The 19,037-nt window shown below is 54.5% G+C and overlaps 1 protein-coding gene across 2 annotated transcripts in view; it reads left to right on the top strand.

The window, feature by feature from the left end:
- CELSR1 (cadherin EGF LAG seven-pass G-type receptor 1) overlaps positions 1 to 19,037 on the top strand; it is a 190,015-nt gene that overhangs the window by 158,298 nt on the left and 12,680 nt on the right. For both annotated transcript variants that reach the window (XM_077949321.1, XM_077949322.1), the window contains exons 18-24: positions 871 to 1,080; positions 4,755 to 4,938; positions 6,378 to 6,521; positions 8,699 to 8,903; positions 9,768 to 9,935; positions 11,997 to 12,123; positions 15,884 to 16,084. In XM_077949321.1, coding sequence (XP_077805447.1) covers positions 871 to 1,080; positions 4,755 to 4,938; positions 6,378 to 6,521; positions 8,699 to 8,903; positions 9,768 to 9,935; positions 11,997 to 12,123; positions 15,884 to 16,084 — 1,239 coding nt within the window. The remainder of the gene's footprint in view (positions 1 to 870; positions 1,081 to 4,754; positions 4,939 to 6,377; positions 6,522 to 8,698; positions 8,904 to 9,767; positions 9,936 to 11,996; positions 12,124 to 15,883; positions 16,085 to 19,037) is intronic.

Consider the following 19,037-nt stretch of genomic DNA (forward strand, 5'->3'; position numbering starts at 1 on the left):
CGTTTGTTCCCCTGCCTCCAGCTTGCTGTCTTTCTCTGAGCCCTCTTTGGCCCACCAGACCCTTGTTTCCATGTTTTCCATGTCCTAACTGTCAGCGGTGCTCATTTTTTGGGCTTCTGGGGTTTTTTTTGTTTTTTTTTTTTGAAGATGAAGTCTCACTCTATCTCCCAAGCTAGAGGGCAGTGTCACGGTCTCAGCTCACTGCAACCTCTGCTTCCCCGATTCAAGCTATTCTCCTGCCTCAGCCTCCCTAGTAGTTGGGACTTACAGGTGCCCACCACCACACCCTGCTAAATTTTTTACTTTTGAAATAGAGACATAGAGTATTTTTTTTTTCTTTTTTGAGACGGAGTCTTGCTCAGTTGGCCAGGCTGGAGTGCGGTGGCGTGATCTTGGCTCACTGCAAGCTCCGCCTCCCGGGTTCACACCATTCTCCTGCCTCAGCCTTCCGAGTAGCTGGGACTACAGGCGCCTGCCACTACGCCCGGCTAGTTTTTTTGTATTTTTGTAGAGACGGGGTTTCACCGTGTTAGCCAGGATGGTCTTGATCTCCTGACCTCGTGATGCGCCCGTCTCAGCCTCCCAAAGTGCGACATAGAGTATTTTTAAAATAGAGAGTAGAGACAGGTTTTCACCATGTTGGCCAGGCTGGTCTCGAACTCCTGACCTCAAATGATCTACCTGCCTTGGCCTCCCAAAGTGCTGGGATTACAGGCATGAGCCACCATGCCCAGCCAGGCTTTTGGATTTTTTTAAGTTCCTTTCTGACAAGGAAACTTGCACCGGACAGTAGTGAGTTGCTGAGTAACCGCAGGAACCGAAAGCAACCAAAGTGGGTTTGCACACATTGCGACCACTTCCCTGTTGCAGAATGAGAAGCTGAGCCGCAACGAGACGCAGGTGGATGGTGCTGGGGCCCTGCGGCTGGTGAGGGCGCTGCGCAACGCTACACAGCACACGGGCACGCTCTTTGGCAATGACGTGCGCACGGCCTACCAGCTGCTGGGCCGCGTCCTTCAGCATGAGAGCTGGCAGCAGGGCTTCGACCTGGCAGCCACACAGGATGCCAACTTCCACGAGGTAGGAGGGTGGCTGCCGCCCTGGCTCGGGGACACTCGGGGATGCCCGTGGGCGGGCACTGTGGGGCTGGGCATCCACCTCAGCTCGTGGAAGATGGTTGTGTCCGGGATCCTCGAGGCAACCCCTCATTTCTCAAATGTGAGCCCTGGTGGGTGCAGCACCTGGCTCAACTGACAAGCTCTACAGAATGTTCCGGAAGGAAACTGGCAGGTCACAGCCTTGCCGGTGATCCCAGTAGGGCCTGTAGTGTGATCTAAGTGGCTTCTAAGTGGCCCACCTGAATCAGCCCCTCTCCCTTCCACGCAGCCTGTGATGTAGTATCGTCCACCCATTTGACAGGTAAGGAAACAGGCACAGAGAGAGCTAAGGAGTTTGCCCAAAGGCACAGCTCGTAAGGGGCAGGGCCCGGCAGTGGGCCCCCGTGTCCACTCCCACCCGCAGCTCAGAGGTCCTGCTTTCAGAGGGCCGTGCCTCCACCTCAACCCTCCAGCTCTGTGTGTGGAACTTGTCAGCCCCTGAGCGGTGTCTTTTTAGGGTGAATGCAGAGGAGACTCATGCAGCCTGATATTTGGAAACTGCCCTTGGGGACTCCAGAAGTTTCCTTGTGGCTCCACTGCAGGCCTCGTCATCCAGACAGGACCCCAGAGGAGCGCCTGTCCACACAGAGCCCGCGGGGACACCCTGTCCCTCCCACCCATCCACACACAGCCCGCGGGGGACACCCTGTCCCTCCCACCCATCCACACACAGCCCGCGGGGGACACCCTGTCCCTCCCACCCATCCACACACAGCCCGCGGGGACACCCTGTCCCTCCCACCCATCCACACACAGCCCGCGGGGGACACCCTGTCCCTCTCACCCATCCACACAGAGCCCGCGGGGGACACCCTGTCCCTCCCACCCATCCACACACAGCCCGCGGGGGACACCCTGTCCCTCCCACCCATCCACACACAGCCCGCGGGGGACACCCTGTCCCTCCCACCCATCCACACACAGCCCGCGGGGACACCCTGTCCCTCCCACCCATCCACACACAGCCCGCGGGGACACCCTGTCCCTCCCACCCATCCACACACAGCCCGCGGGGACACCCTGTCCCTCCCACCCATCCACACACAGCCCGCGGGGACACCCTGTCCCTCCCACCCATCCACACACAGCCCGCGGGGACACCCTGTCCCTCCCACCCATCCACACACAGCCCGCGGGGGACACCCTGTCCCTCCCACCCATCCACACACAGCCCGCGGGGACACCCTGTCCCTCCCACCCATCCACACACAGCCCGCGGGGACACCCTGTCCCTCCCACCCATCCACACACAGCCCGCGGGGACACCCTGTCCCTCCCACCCATCCACACACAGCCCGCGGGGGACACCCTGTCCCTCCCACCCATCCACACACAGCCCGCGGGGACACCCTGTCCCTCCCACCCATCCACACACAGCCCGCGGGGACACCCTGTCCCTCCCACCCATCCACACACAGCCCGCGGGGACACCCTGTCCCTCCCACCCATCCACACACAGCCCGCGGGGACACCCTGTCCCTCCCACCCATCCACACACAGCCCGCGGGGACACCCTGTCCCTCCCACCCATCCACACACAGCCCGCGGGGACACCCTGTCCCTCCCACCCATCCACACACAGCCCGCGGGGGACACCCTGTCCCTCCCACCCATCCACACGGAGCCCTCAGGGACCTCCTCATCCACAAAGGGCCTCCAGTCCATGCAGGGCCCCCATGGAACCTTCCGGTCTGCATAAGGACGCCAGAGACCAGGCAGGGTCCCCCTGCTGGGATTTGAGTTCCAGCCGGAGAGTTGGGCCAGTGGCGTTTATTCTCCACGCGTGACTCCGCAAACAAGTTTCCTTCCTGGTTTCTGTTTCTTTTCTTTTCTTTTTTTGAGATGGGGTCTTGGGTCTTGTTCTGTTGTCCAGGCTGGAGTGCAGTGGTGCAATCTTAGCTCACTGCAACCTCCGCCTCCCAGGTTCCAGCAGTTCTTCTGCTGCAGCCTCCCAAGTAGCTGGGATTACAGGCGCCCGCCACCACGCCTGGCTAATTTTTTGTATTTTTGGTAGAGTTGGGGTTTCACCGTCTTGGCCAGGCTGGTCTCAAACTCCTGACTTCAGGTGATCCACCAGTCTCAGCCACCCAAAGTGTCAGGATTACAGGCATGAGCAACGTGCCCAGCCCTGGTTTCCGTCTTGGGTGTGGTCCCCAAGCCCCTGAGCACAGCCTCATGCCTCCACCCAGTTGTTCACATAGACCCTGGGGTGTGCGGAGGCTGAGGGTCACCCTTGGAGGAGCTGCCCACGTGTCCACAGCGGCCTCAGTGTGGGTCCTCTGCTCAGCCCAGGTTGTGGTGGTTCCATCACTGCTTTACGTGGTGGGGTTCAGGAGGACTTCTGATATTACCAGGGGCATCTCCACATGTCTTCCCTGCCTTAGCATCTTGGGGTGTACGTGGAAAAAAGCCTGGCAGGGCTCACTCTGACAGTCCCATCCTCTGACATTGAATCCCCCACAGTCCCTGTGGTTTATGTGATGGGATTCAGGATTTATTAAAGTCACACGTTAAAAAGTGACTTGTGGCTGGGCATGGTGGCTCACACCTGTAATCCCAGCACTTTGGGAGGCCGAGATGGGCAGATTGCCTGAGCCCAGGAGTTCGAGACCAGCCTGGGCAACACGGTGAAACCCCATCTCTTCTAAAATACAAAAAAAATCTGCCGGGCGGGGTGGTGGGCGCCTGTAATCCCAGCTACATGGGAGGCTGAGGCATGAGAATTGCTTGAACCTGGGAGGCGGAGGTTGCAGTGAGCCAAGACCGTGCCACTGTACTCCAGCCTGGGCAACAAAGTGAAACTCTGTCTCAAAAAACAAAAACAAACAAACAGACTTCCTTATCTATTTGAATTCAACTTTGATTAATGTTTGATCCTATTTATAAACTTAGACCATGAAATTTCCCTAATTATTTTAAATGGAATTAATATATGTTATATATTTGATTTTTCTTTTTGTATTTCAGTTGTTCGGCCAGCAAACAGCCCTTCCAAGCATTTAAACAGTGCTTGTAAATCTAGTAAATTAAGCTAAAAATATGAAGCATCTTTAATTCTCTGGATTTTAATATACTTTATGAGCTTAGTAACATTTTTCTATTCCTCCTAAGATAAACTTTTCGAAAAAAAAATCTGGGAACTAGGCCAGGCGCAGTGGCTCACGCCTGTAATCCCAGCACTTTGGGAGGCCGAGGCGGGTGAATCACCTGAAGTCAGGAGTTCAAGACCAGCCTGGCCAACATGGTGAAACCCCGTCTCTACTAAAAATACAAAAATTAGCCGGGTGTGGTGGCACATGTGTGCCTGTAATCCCAGCTACTCAGGAGGCTGAAGCAAGAGAATTGCTTGAACCCAGGAGGCAGAGGTTGCAGTGAGCCGAGATCGCACCACTGCACTCCAGCCTGGATGACAAGAGCGGAAGTCTGTCTCAAAACAAACAAACAAAAAAAAACACTAATATTAAAGAGCACAATCTGAAGTGTAGGGCTGGAATGAATGAGCCCATTAGGCAAGCAAAGGCTTTCAGGGCTGGTGTCCCTCAGTCCTGCGAGCCAGGCCCCCTCAGGCTGAGTACTGAGCACTGTCTATCTGACCAGGACGTCATCCGCTCGGGCAGCGCCCTCCTGGCCCCGGCCACCAGGGCGGCATGGGAGCAGATCCAGCGGAGTGAGGGTGGCACGGCACAGCTGCTCCAGCGCCTCGAGGGCTACTTCAGCAACGTGGCACGTAACGTGCGACGGACCTACCTACGGCCCTTCGTCATCGTCACCGCCAACATGAGTAAGGCCCTGGCTGCGTGGGGGGTGGAACCCTGCTACCGTCAGGGGTGTTCCCCAGAGCTGGGCCCCCGTGGGGTGAAGCAGGTGGGCTCCTGGTCCCCCCTTGGCCATGCTCTTAGAAGAATGATTCTGAGGCCAGGTGCAGTGGCTCATACCTGTAATCCTAGCACTTCGGGAGGCCGAGACAGGCAGATCACGTGAGGTCAGGAGTTGGAGACCAACCTGGGCAAAATGGTGAAACCCCATCTCTACTAAAAATATAAAAAGTAGCCAGGCGTGGTGGTACGTGCCTGTAATCCCAGCTACTCGGGAGGCTGAGGCAGGAGAATCACCTGAACCTGGGAGGCAGAGGTTGCAGTGAACCTAGATTGCGCCATTGCACTCCAGCCTGGGTGACAGAGCAAGACTCCATCTCAAAAAAAAAAAAAAAAACTGAAGATTCAGCAGCTAGGCCTCTGTTTCGTCGTCTGTAAGTGGAGCCTTTGGGAAGACAGTCTGCGATGACACACCCATGGCTCCCAGGGGACAGGTCCTGGGCTTGGGAAATGTTGGGCCATGATCTTGGGGGTCCAGCAGGCCTTCCAGACCCTCAAGTGTGAGACTCTAGAAGGATGGATGTCGAGAGCCCCGCCTCACTCCATGCTTACTGCAGACAGGTGTAGGTACAGGTGGGATGCAGGAAGTTGGAAGTCAATTCTGTTCTAAAGATGGCCAGTCAACTGGGCGTAGTAGTTCACACCCTGTAATCCCAACACTGTGGGAGGCCGAGGTGGGCAGATTGCTTGAGCCCAGGAGTTCGAGACCAGCAGGGTGCCATAGGGAGACCCTGTCTCTATTAAAAAAAATAAATAAAAATTAGCCAGGTGTGGTAGCATGCCCCTGTATTCCCAGCTACTCAGGAGGCAGAGGTGGGAGGATCGCTTGAGCCCAGGAGGATGAGGCTACAGTGAGCTGAGATTCTGCTACTGCACTCCAGCCTGGGTGACCGAGTGAGACCCTGTCTCAGAAAATAAATATAAGTAAATAGTCTGAGTGTGGTGGTTCATGCCTGTAATCCCAGCACTTTGGGAAGCCAGAGCATGCAAATCACTTGAGGTCAGGAGTTTGAGACCAGCCTGGCCAACATGATGAAACCACATCTACCAAAAAAAAAAAAGCCAGGCGTGGTCGTGCCTGTCTGTAGTCACAGCTACTTGGGAGACTGAGGCAGGAGAGTTACTTGGACCTGGGAGGCGGAGGTTGCAGTGAGCTGAGATCGCACCACTGCACTCCAGCCTGGGAGACACTGCGAGACTCCACCTCAAAAAAAAAATAATAAAAAAATATAAATAAGAAATATGGCCAGCCAGTGTCAGTGTGACAGTTGTGGTCATTTTGAAAACAGCTAGGGTTCAAGAAAGCCCTGGGAGTTATGTCTGATTGAAGGAACTGTCCCCCTAGTTCTGGCCGTCGACATCTTTGACAAGTTCAACTTTACGGGAGCCAGGGTCCCGCAGTTCGACGCCATCCGCGAAGAGTTCCCCAGGGAGCTGGAGTCCTCCGTCTCCTTCCCAGCCGACTTCTTCAAACCACCTGAAGAAAAAGGTAGAACTGCTTAGAAACCTGCCGCTTCCCTCGGAGTCCCCAGCGTTCAGGGAGGGGAGGGCGCCCTGCTGCGGGAATCACAGGACTGCGCACTGAAGCTCCGGGCCGGAGTGTTCCCAGTGCTCGCTGGTGCCAGGTCCTGCTGGTGACAGCAGGGTTGTTTTGTACAAGTGCTTAGGTACAGGCTGAGCATCCTCATCCTCAAACCTGAAATGCTCCAGAACCTGAACCTTCTTGAGCACTTAAAGGAAGTGTTCATTGGAACATAAGTATGAAACGATAAAAAAAATCAAAATCCAGGCTGGGTGCGGTGGCTCACACCTGTAATCCCAGCACTGTGGGAGACCGAGGTGGGCAGATCACCTGAGGTCAGCAGTTCGAGACCAGCCTGACCAACGTGGTGTAAAACCGCATGTCTAAAACACAAAAAAAAGAGCCAGCTGTGGTGGCGGGCCTCTGTAATCCCAGCTACTCAGGAGGCTGAGTGCTTGAGAATTGCTTGAGCCTGGGAGGCAGAGGTTGCAGTGAGCCGAGGTGCACCAGCCTGGGCTGCACAGTAAGACTCCCTCTCAAAAAAAAAAAAAAAAAAAAAAAATTCCAAAATGTTCCCAAGCATTTCAGCTAAGGGATACTCAGCCATGTAATTGATAATGTGAGAAAAAAGAACTGAAATTTTTATGTGAGCTGGTTATCTTTGATGTGCAGTGAAAAGCTGCTTCTAGCCGGGCGCAATGGCTCACACCTGTAACCCTAACACTTTGGGAGGCCGACTCAAGGAGGATTGCTTGAGCCCAGAAATTCAAGACCAACCTGGACAACATAGAGAAACCCCATCTCTACCAAGGAAGTTTTGTTCAATTACCTGGGCGTGGTGGCGCAGGCCTGTAGTCCCACCTACTTAGGAGGCTGAGGCGGGAGGATTGCTTGAGTCCAGGAGATAGAGGCTGCAGTGAGCTGTGATCATGCCACTACAGCCCAGCCTGGGCAGCAGAGCAAGAACCTGTCTGGTGGGGGGAAAGCTGCTTCTAAATAGAAATAGACATTTTAGAATCACCTTCCCCTCCCCGCAAAAAACAACCAAAAACAAAAAAAGCCAGAATGCTGTCTGTGTATGAACAAATCTTCAATTCTGGGTTGAGGTTATAATGCAAAACAGTTTGAACATTTTGAATTTTCTTAAGGTACTTCTTTACAGATCCATGGCAATTACTAAAAACTTCCCCAAATAAAAAGGACATGAAAAGGTAAACTCCGTAATGGACAGTTTAAAATTGGAAACCTCGTTAGTAAATGGATTTTGTCAGGTATATGGTGTTATCTCGTGTCTTGAAAAGAGGGGTGACTCTGATGTGGGGTCATGCTTGAAACTGAGAGGACGAGGTCCCCGACTCTCCATTGCAGCCAGCTCTCTCTGGAACTAATGGAGTGAGAACTCGCTTATTACCAAGGGCTGGGCACCAAGCCATTCCTGGGGGATCCACACGCATGACCCAAACACCCCCCGCCAGGCCCATTTTCAACTCTGATCACATTTTCACATGAGATTTGGAGGGGACACATCCAGACTGCATCAGATACGTTCGTGTTTAAGGGGTCCATCTCCAGAACTCTTCATCCTGCAGATCTGAAACTCCAGCCCACAAAACACTCACTCCCTCCCCAGCCCCTGGTGCCCACCCGTCTTTCTGTCTTTGAATTTGACTCCTCTAGGGACCTCCTATAAGAGGAATCGCACAATATTTGTCCTTTTGTGATTGGCTTATTTCACTGAGCAGAACGTCCTGTAGGTTCACCCGCGTTGTAGCAAGTGTCAGACTTGCCCTCCTTTTGAAGGCCGAGTAACATTCCGTTGTGTGGATGGACCACTCTTGGTTTATCCACTCACCAGTCGGCGCATGGCTGGGCTGTTTCCACCTTTTGGCCTGTGTGGATGGTGCTGCTGTGAATGTGGGCATGGAAGTATCTGGGTCCCTGCCTGCAGTTCTTTGGGGTGTAGACTCAGAAGTGGGCTTGCTGGGTCACGTGGTAAGTCCTGTTTTTGATTTTTTGAGGATGCGCTGTACTGTTTTCTGTGGGACACATCTGTTGGTTTTTGAGAAGCACCTGCTAGCACTGACAGCCATCTTGGGGAACGCAGATGCTCCTGCCGGAGTCCTCACACTCTGCTCACATTGCAGAAGGCCCCCTGGTGAGGCCGGCCGGCCGGAGGACCAGCCCGCAGAGCCCGCGCCCGGAGCCTGGCACCGAGAGGGAGGCCCCGATCAGCAGGCGGAGGCGACACCCTGATGACGCTGGCCAGTTCGCCGTTGCCCTGGTCATCATTTACCGCACCCTGGGGCAGCTCCTGCCAGAGCGCTATGACCCCGACCGTCGCAGCCTCCGGTGAGGCCTGGGCACGGGGCACATGGGGAGGGCCCATTCTGGAGGCCCCTGAGGCTTCCACAAGTCAAAATCCTGATCCTGATCAAGCACAGGTCTTCACAGTGACATTTCACCGTGACCTGGCCCAGAGACAGAGACCGTTGCTTTGTGGTGCTCCTTGGAGGGAGGTTCTGGGGCTGCCACGGGACACTACACCCTAGAACGTTACACACCCTTTGCCTGGGCTTATCCCAGTGTTTCCGCCAGAAATGCCCCCTCCCTCGCATATGCCCCATCTTGTGCCTAGAGGGACCCCATTCTGTCCCCACACACCTGACCGAGGCAGTCGTGGGTAGTGCCTGCTGCTGGCCCCAGGGTTAGGGCTGCTCAGCTAGTCCTGGCTGGAAAGGATGAATGTCCCAGAAGCAGCTTTGTGACGTCCTCGGTGGGCGCAGCCCGAGGCTCCACCCTTCTTCCTGCCGTTTCCCAGATACGTCCCTGGCTCTGGGGTCCCAGTGACCCGGTGATTCATCCCCATGAGCTGCCATTATTTTGGTCTTTTGCTGGACAGTTAAGCCATCCCCTATGTTTCTGCCATTAGCTGTTATGGGCTGTGACATCTTTGCACCTGTGCCTTCTCTTGGTTTTTAAATTTCTGAAGTCCCAATTTGACCCAGAGGTGACACATCTCTCTGTGTGCCCTGTCAGTGATAAAACCTGCTCTAGGGACGAAGATACGGTGGGGCCCGTGGATCTGAGCTCTTTGAGTGTGATTCTGTCTCCCCTAGAAACACGATGTGGCGTATCCTCAGGGCATTTGTGCTGGGGTTTAAGCAAATGTTTCCTAACCGTGTCTGTCCCCGTGCTCTGGCTTCTTGACCTCAGGCTGCCTCACCGGCCCATCATTAATACCCCGATGGTGAGCGCGCTGGTGTACAGCGAGGGGGCTCCGCTCCCGAGACCCCTGGAGAGGCCCGTCCTGGTGGAGTTTGCCCTGCTGGAGGTGGAGGAGCGAACCAAGCCGGTCTGCGTGTTCTGGAACCACTCCCTGGCGTAAGTGTGACTCCGGGAGCCCCGCATCTCCATGTGAGGGCTTTGCCGAGGCGGAGTGCGCCCGCAGGGTTGGGGGCTCCGTGGCAGAGCGCCCCGAGAGGACGGTCTCTTGTGGTCTGTGTTTCCCCTTTTAGCCCCGCCGTGGGGCAGCGAGCCTCCTGCTCTGCTTCTGTGGGAACATCAGAGTCGCCCCGCAGATGCCCACGCACAGATGCACACACAGACCTGCACGTGGAGACACAGACGTGCAGGCACACAGAGAGATCCCTCAAGGCTGACAGCCAGGAAGGGGCCCCTCGCCTGCGGGACTCCCAGGATGCAGCGGCCAACACCAGCGTAGTGCCCAGTTCACTGCCGTATAAGACAGCGGCCTGTTCCGCTCACACACGGGAGACAGAACCCAGAGACTGGCCTAGGAGCCTGTCTGCTGACGGTCTTGCCCGCGAGGCCGACACAGTCCAGCTTTGGGGACTGGCTTTACCCCCAAGAGGCCACACCCAGCCGCAGCACGGTTTATCTGGCCAGTTTCAGAAGTAGCGTTGGAAGTCAGCCGGTAGAGTGGCGCAGGCAGGAGGTGGTGCACAAGAGTCTGTGTTCTAGCATCCGTTCAAGTGAGGCAAAGTCATTTCGTAGTTAGAAAAATGCAGAATGAGTGATTCTCACCCACACGTGAGACTGTGGATTCGGCGCCGCGGTGTGGCTCCCGTCTGCTGGAGCCAGTAGTGTTTGTGCCTTGGTTTTGCTTTTTAGCGGCGGAGTTGACGTGAGGTGTGGACATGGGAGTTGCTGTGTTTTTACAGGGAGCTTGCTTTTTCTCTGCTGGTCGGTTTTCACCTTTGCTGTCTCTGTTTAGAAGAAAACACTGGAACTGGGGTGTGGTGGGAAGGGGTCTGTGGCCGGGATGGGAGCAGTCAGGGAGGGGAAGACCCACTGGCTCTCCGCACACCAGGAGGGAGTGCCAGGAAGGGGAGACGCCATGCAGGACTCAGTGAGTCAGGCTCAAATCTGCTGAACGTTGTTCATCTAGGGGCATCTGTGCAGCAGGAACACTCCCCCCATCACAGTTCCCCTGGGCATAGTGGAGAGCCATGAGTGGGGGCTGTGCTGGGGGCTGAGCGAGCCGGTTGAGCCCAGCCTCATTCTTCTCCTGTTTCTGTGCTTTCCAAGTTCTAGTTAATAAGCAACCAGCATGGCACCTGGAATGTAATAGGCACTTGTGGCTTATAAAAGAGAGAAGAAAGGAACCCCTTTCACCACGAGGGGACGTCAGGCCCGGCTGTCTGTGCTGGGCATTCATCTGCGTCCTGCCAATTAGCTGCAGCTCTAATGACCTGCTCTCTGCTTTAAGTTGCACCTATTATTCCCACATTGTAAAGTTGGTGCCAGACGTATTCACGTTCACATCCCATTTTACAGATTAGCAAAGTAAGCATCTGAGAGGTTATGTGATTTTCCCAGAGTGCGCGAGGGCAGGGCCCTGTCGGAAGCCGAGGCACACCTTGTAACAGCTTGTTATTTGGGCCTTCCCATCAGTGAGGCGGCAGTCATAATGGGGCCTTGGCTTCTGGGCAGTTCCCATTAAACATTGTGCAACCTGAAGATGAAAGTGTCAGAGGAAGGTGAGATGTTATTTCTGAAAGATCTACCCTCAGAAAGAGACAGGAGTGCATCGCAGCTGTGTGAACCCCGGGTGGTGGTTCCAGTGGCGGGGCATGTGGTGGACGCGAGACAGCCCCATTTGAGTTTTGCTGCTAGATGACACGTAGAACTTGAACTTCAGAGGGTGCTCTTTGGAGGCCCTGACCAGACACAGAAGGGAAGGGTGATTGTTCCCATGGTCCTGCCTCCACCGCAGCAAGGCTGCTATTCTTACAGCCAGGTGGCTCTTGTCTTCGGTGCAGGGGGCTGGTGCGGAACACGGCGGAGAGCAGCCTGCGAGGGTACCAGGCTTTCAGCACAGGATGGCCTGGGAGCCCCCAGGGCTGGGCAAAGGCTGCCTCCAACAGACTCATGGGTGGAGGGAACCATCTTACCCCTGCCCCTTCTCTCTTCTCTCCACAGCGTCAGTGGGACGGGAGGGTGGTCTGCCCGGGGCTGCGAGCTCCTGTCCAGGAACCGGACACACGTCGCCTGCCAGTGTAGCCACACAGCCAGCTTTGCAGTACTCATGGACATATCCAGGCGTGAGGTGGGCATCCTCCTGTGGCCACTGTGCCTGCTGAGCCTACCCCCAAACCTGCCCCTCCCCGCGGCAAACCTGCCCCTCGTCAAACCCGCTGAGCCTACCCCCAAACCTGCCCCTCGTCAAACCCGCTGAGCCTACCCCCAAACCTGCCCCTCGTCAAACCCGCTGAGCCTACCCCCAAACCTGCCCCTCCTCACACTAAGTCTTCCATTCTAAGCGCTTTGAACAAAACAAATCAACCGATTAAAACACATATTCCAGGATTGGCCAGAGTCTGCGAGGATTTCCATAACAAAGCCCCATTATAAGGGTTTTCAGAGAGCCCTGGTTATGCATTAAATCCCGGAATGGCAGACCCAAAGCTCAGGCTCCAAGGAGCTCTCGGAACCTGCCCCTCACTTCAGAGCGGGTCTGTTGGACGGTGCGGCTCCCCACTCACTTTGATCCTAAGGGACGTGACAGCTGCTGGGCGCTCTCCCTTGGGGCCACACGCAGGGCCACAGGACAAAAGGCTGGGCGGCTAATGTTTAACCTCTGGCATTTTAAGCGGCCGGGGAATGTGAGCCGGACATTGTGGGCCTGCAGATGAATTGGGGAGTGTTCTGAGGACTGTCCTGGCCTCCCGTTACCCAGACAGGAAGGACGTGGGAGCCAGCCTGGCCTCGGCCTGTGTGGGACCCTGGTGTCTTGGAGTCAGAACCAGAGGCCTGGGTGACCTCCCCCGGCCCCTCCCCAGGGCTGCACTGTGGCTCAAGGGCTCAGGCCACTGTCCTTCCCAAGGGCTTTCTGATGTGAAGTGGCCCTGGTTTCTGTCACATTCTTGGAAGGGTGAGTCAGTCCTCAGGCTGGGCTGGAGGAGGGCAGAGGCCTTCTGTGCAATGTGTAGGTGACGCTGCCCTGCCTCTGCCCCCGTCTCATGGGCAAATGGCACTCCCCAGCAGGACCCAGCCTGGAGAGGGGTCAGTGATTAGTGGACTTTGTCCATATAAGGGCGGGGTTGGGGCTTGTCTCATGGCCAGGACGCCGGGTGATGTGTGGGCCAAGGAAACTGAAATGGAGGCAGAAGAAAGGAGGCTGGAGTGAGAGTCCGAGGCTCCCATGGCCTGGGTGCTCCAAAGCCAGAGGTCTCTGAACAGCCCCCAAGCCAGTGGAGGGAGCCTGGGGTGCTGCTGCAGGCCCCAGGGATGCCCAGGGGCCCAGGGCATTGACGGAGCCTCAGGAGGGGCAGTTCCAGACCCAGGGCCATGAGCACTCAGCCTCCCCAGCCCAGCCTGATCCTGGCTTCCCGGCGTGTAGCTCCACTTGGTAAACAACATCTATCCGAAGTTACTAGAGACCCAGAGCTTGTTTTTCCCCAAATGCAGAAACTCCCCAGGGACCTGGGTCTTAGACAGGTGTCTTGGTTTGTAAAAGCACAGAAAACAATGTGAATATACACACTGCTGAACTGCGCGATTCAAAGTGGCCAAGATGGTAACGTTTTATGGCACGTATATTTTAGCACCATTTTCCTTTTGTTGTTGTTTTTTTTGAGACGGTGTTTGCTCTTGTCTCCCAGGCTGAAGTGCAGTGGTGCAACCTTAGCTCACTGCAACCTCCGCCTCCTAGATTCAAGCGATTCTCCTGTCCCAGCCTCCCAAGTAGCTCAGATTACAGGCTTCTGCCACCACGCCTGGCTAATTTTTTTATTTTTAGTAGAGATGGAGTTTCACCATGTTGGCCAGGCTGGATTTGAACTCCTGACCCCAGCCTTTTTTTTAAAAAAAGTGTACTACCTGTAAGAAATGCATAATAAGGTTGGGTACAGTGGCTCACACTTATAATCCCAGCACTTTGGGAGGCCGAGGCGGGCAGATCACTTGAGCTTACAAGTTTGAGACCACCCTGAGCAACATTGTGAAACCCTGTCTCTACCAAAAATACAAAAATTAGCCCAGCATAGTGGTGCATGCCTATAGTCCCAGCTACTTGGCAGACTGAGGTAGGAGGATGGCTTGAGCCTAGGAGGCGGAGGCTGCAGTAAGCCTAGATTGTGCCTCTTCACTCCAGCCTGGGCAACAGAGTCAGACCCTGTCTCAGAAAGAAAAAAAGAAATGCATAATAAGGGATCTGGAAATTTGAAAAGTAATTCCGTATAGCAAGCTATGATAGAGACACGTGCAGCTGGGACAGGACATCCATTCACTGATAGAACACATCATATTGAGGGATAAGTAGGTAAAACAGAACAGATAGGAAGGGTACAGGTGCCCAGCGCTGTGGCAGTCTGAAGCATCGGGCCTGCCAGTCCACATAACCGAAACCTGAAGTTCCGCCCCTGCCCAGCTGTGTGACTTCCGGCGGGTTGTTTAGCTTCTGTAAGCATTGGTTTTCTCACCTGGAAGATGAGGGTTGCATTTCACACTCTCCTCATAGCTGTGATCTAAGGATGATATGAAATGATGCCCTTGGAGGCCAGGCGCAGTGGGTCACTCCTGTAATCCCAGCACTTTGGAAGGCCAAGGCGGGCAGATCACCTGAAGTCAGGAGTTTAAGACCAGCCTGGCCAACATGGTGAAACCCTGTCTCTCCTAAAAATAGAAAAATTAGCTGGGCGTGGTGGTGCACGCCTGTAGTCCCAGATACTCAGGAGGCTGAGGCACGAGAACTGCTTGAACCCAGGAGGCAGAGCTTTCAGTGAGCCGAGATCAGGACACTGCACTCCAGCCTGGGCGACAGAGCAAGACTCCATCTCCAAAAAAAAGAAATGATGCCCTTAGCAGGTCTGTCAGAACCTCTGCCTCACAATAAGTGCTCAGTAAAAGCTTTTGCTGAACAAAGGAAATGACATTCTTGGTATTAACACAGTTACCCAGTTTTCTTTGTAAAGCGGGCATTAAGTCTTTCAGCCAAAAGAATAAGTCCATGATAGGATTAAGTGAAAGTCCAAGAGGTACTGCATGCACCTGCGGTGGAGACGCCTTTATCTTTTGCGTAAGCTGAGGATCTCTTTGGAAGGTTTCTGCCAGCCCAGAATTTTGGGTGGGCAGGCTGAGCCCCTCCCGACAGCAGGATTTACTTGTGGGGTTGGTTTTGGGTAGACAGGCTGAGCCCCTCCTGACAGCAGGATTTGCCTGTGGGGTTGGTTTTGTTTTTCGCTTTTTGTTTTGTTGTTTTTTGAGATGGAGTCTTGCTCTGTCACCCAGGCTGGAGTGCAGTGGTGCCATCTCAGCTCATTGCAACCTCCGCCTCCTGGGTTCAAGCGATTCTCTTGCCTCAGCCTCCTGGGTAGCTGAGATTACAGGCACACACGCCACCACACCCGGCTAATTTTTGTATTTTTAGTGAAGACAGGGTTTCACCATGTTGGGCAGGCTGGGCTCAAACTCCTGACCTCAGGTGATCTGCCCGCCTCAGCCTCGCAAAGTGCTGGGATTACAGGCATAAGCCACCATGCCTGGCCAGTATGGTTGTTTTGTAATGTGGCAAAATATGCATAACACAATTTCCCATTGAAATGTACAGCCAGTGGCATTAAGCTGGTGGCACAGCCTGTTGCTGTGCCGCCATCACCACCATCCGCCTCCAGAACCTGTTGTCACCCCACACTGTTCATTGCCACTTTGTGCTTGTTTTGTGCCGCCCTGAGAACCATATCCTAGTCACGTTGGTTCCTGCCAACCTTTGATCATTTAATAAGCAAGTGTGTAATTTGTCTCTATTATGCAACGACCAGATCTGAGTCTTGGCCCTTCTCTCCTGCCTTTAACCCTCCCACCCACAGAACGGGGAGGTCCTGCCCCTGAAGATCGTCACCTACGCCACCATGTCCTTGTCGCTGGCGGCCCTGCTGGTGGCCTTCGTCCTCCTGAGCCTGGTCCGCACACTGCGCTCCAACCTGCACAGCATTCACAAGCACCTCGCCGCGGCACTGTTCCTCTCTCAGCTGGTGTTCGTGATTGGGATCAACCAGACGGAAAACCCGGTACGGCCACTCTGCTCCCCTCCCCACTGTCTGGGCCGCACCTTGGAGCGGCTACCGTAGTCTTTTCCTGGCCACTCCAAGCACCCTGGCTGGCTCCTCACCACCTCCACCTCCGCTTCACAGATGCCCTTTGAGGAACGTGCCATGTCACAGGCTGTGGGTGGAGACGTGGGATTCACTGGCAGGTCCAAGCACTTCACCACCTTGACTCTATTGGGAGATGAGGGGCCCTTTTCTTTTCTTTTTCTTTTTTTTTATGAGATAGAGTCTCGCTCTGTCAACCCAGGCTGGAGTGCAATGGCGCGATCTCAGCTCACTGCAACCTCCACCTCCCGGGTTCAAGCGATTCTTGTGTACATCCCCAGGAAAATACAACTTTTGTCAAAACTGATTTAAGGGCCGGGTGCAGTGGCTCCTACCTGTAAATCCTACCAGGATCCCTTTGGGAGGCTGAGGCAGGCAGATCACTTGAGGTCAGGAAGACCTGGCCAACATGGTAAAACCCCATCTCTACTAAAAATACAAAAATCAGCTGGGCATGGTGCCAGGCACCTGTAATCCCAGCTACTCAGGAGGCTGAGGCAGGAGAATTGCTTGAGCTTGGGAGGCAGAGGTTGCAGTGAGCAGAGATGGAACCACTACACTCCAGCCTGGGCAATAGAGCGAGACTGTCTCAAAACAAAACAAAATGATTTAAGATGTAGAAAGCCTGAATACTCCTATCACCATTAGAGAATTTGCATTGCAGTATAAAATCCATGGCCAGGCTGGGTTTATCTTAGGAATGCAAGGATGGTTTAACATTTAAAAAATCTATGAATGCCATTTACCTCACCAGTACATTTAAGGGAAAAATATTTTTCTCAGAAATGAATGTACAAAAGAATTTTGATTAATGTTATGCTCATTAATGAACAAAGAGAAAGAAACCTTTGAACAGACTGGGCCTAGAGGAAACTTGAACCTAATAAAGACATCTACAGAAAACCTACAGTTGACATAAATAACAATGGGTAGATACTGGAGGCATCCCCTGTAACGTCAGGAGCCCACTCACCGCTCTGTTCATCACTGTGGTGCAGGGCGGCCTTGCCAGTGTGATGAACAAGGAAAACAAAAGCATAGAGATCAGAAAGGAAGAAACAAAGCTGTCATTACTAGGTAACATGAAGGATCTCATGGAAAAATCTAAAATAGTCTGTAGGCATGCTATGAGAAACAATTAGGCTGGCATGTTGGCTCACACTTATTATCCTAGCACTTTGGGAGGCCGAGGCAGGCAGATCACTTGAGGTCAAGGAGTTCGAGGCCTACCTGGCCAACATGGTGAAACCCTGTCTTTACTAAAAATACAAAGATTAGCTGGGCATAGTGGTGCGTACCTGTCATCCCAGCTACTTGGGAGGCTGAAACACGAGAATCGCTTGAAACTGGGAGGCAGAGTTTGCAGTGAGCCAAGATGGCGCCACTGCACTACAGCCTGGGCAATAGAGTGAGACCCTGTCTCCAAAAAAAAAAGGAAAAAGAAACAGGAGTCTGGCAACAGTGGACTACAGGCAGAAGATCAGAGCAGTCTGATGGTAACGCACAGGCCTGGGAGGGTGGAGTGGAGGCACAAGGAGAAAGGAGGGACAGGACCAACCCATTATGGAGCAGGCAGGGAGGAGGAGTCAGGGGACTTTGATGTCTCCAGAAGGGAGAGGAATGAGTAGATGAAGATACCACCTGTTGACAAGCAAGGTCTGGGTGAGATGGGGCACCTGTGGAGGCCAAGGAAGCTGTGCCACGTGAGCCGGGGAGGCTGCCTCCAACTCGTGGGTGGAGAGGGTGTCTCGGGGGGTGGACAGGCCCTGGGAAGGGAAATGGAATAAAAAGACCAAGCTGGAACTTTCCAGCAAGCTGCTCAGGGCCACGTGCAGACCAGAGCTGCTCCTCCTTTTTTATGGCAAGCAGTGGGACCAGACCCCTCTCACCTCAAGAAGGAAGGCGGGCACCCCCACCTCGCAGGTCACCCTTGAGAAGGCTCCATGGCTTCCCAGCAGCAGTAGGTGGAGCACCAGGCCTGGCCCACAAAGGACGAGCTTCGAGGCGTGTGTCGGACCAGCCAGGGCCAACCTTCCCCGCTGCCTCCCAGGTGTTCCCGGAGGCTGAGGCCCTGGGCTGGCGGGGGCTCTGTGTGCGGGGCGCGAATGGCAGGGTCGCTGCTCCTGCGGAGGGATGCCGTCACACCCGCAGCCAGGCGCATCCGCGCAATGGGCATGTTCTCATCCGCGCATTGGACCGGGAAGGCTCTCGAGAAGTGTGCGATTCATCTCAAAACCCCTCTAGTGTGCTTTTGAGTGGCGTGAACGGGGGAGAGGGGAGTCTGTGCAGGCCACTCCCTGCAACTCAACACCACCAGCAAAACCGAGGCGGTCCCTGGGTTCCAGCACTGACTCATCTCCCGCCGGAGTGAGCCCTGTCCCGGCAGCCACGCACGGCTGAGCACGGAGAAGGAAAGGGCGCCCCGGCAGCCTTCTAGGGGCTTGGCAGCGTGCCTGGGCTTTATGGTTTTTTTGTAAACCCACAATCCTATCTCTGGGCGAGGTTTTTCATCTCTCAGAGCGCTGGCAGGCTGAAATGATTTATTATGCATCCGCTTTGTCTTTGTTGTATTTCTGGAAAAGGTGGTACGTTGGTTACAGAAGCAGGTACAACCCTGCTGCAGCCAGGATGGCGCAGTCCTCGCAGTTTCTGTTTTGAGAAGGTGGTTTTGTGGATTTACTTTTCACATTATTTAAAGCAGCCATCCAGCCAACCAACCTTCTCGCCCCCTTCCTTTTCCTAAGCCAGTGTGATTTCCATTCAGGAAACTGGGGTGTTTGGTGTAGGGTTCACCAGCCATATGCTGGCGCCTTGTTTCCTGACGTCGAGCGTGTGGTCTGAGGCAAAGGGCCTGCCTCTGGCATAGCTT

The sequence above is a fragment of the Macaca mulatta genome, chromosome 10 (assembly GCF_049350105.2).
Source record: "Macaca mulatta isolate MMU2019108-1 chromosome 10, T2T-MMU8v2.0, whole genome shotgun sequence".
Lineage (NCBI taxonomy): Eukaryota > Metazoa > Chordata > Mammalia > Primates > Cercopithecidae > Macaca > Macaca mulatta.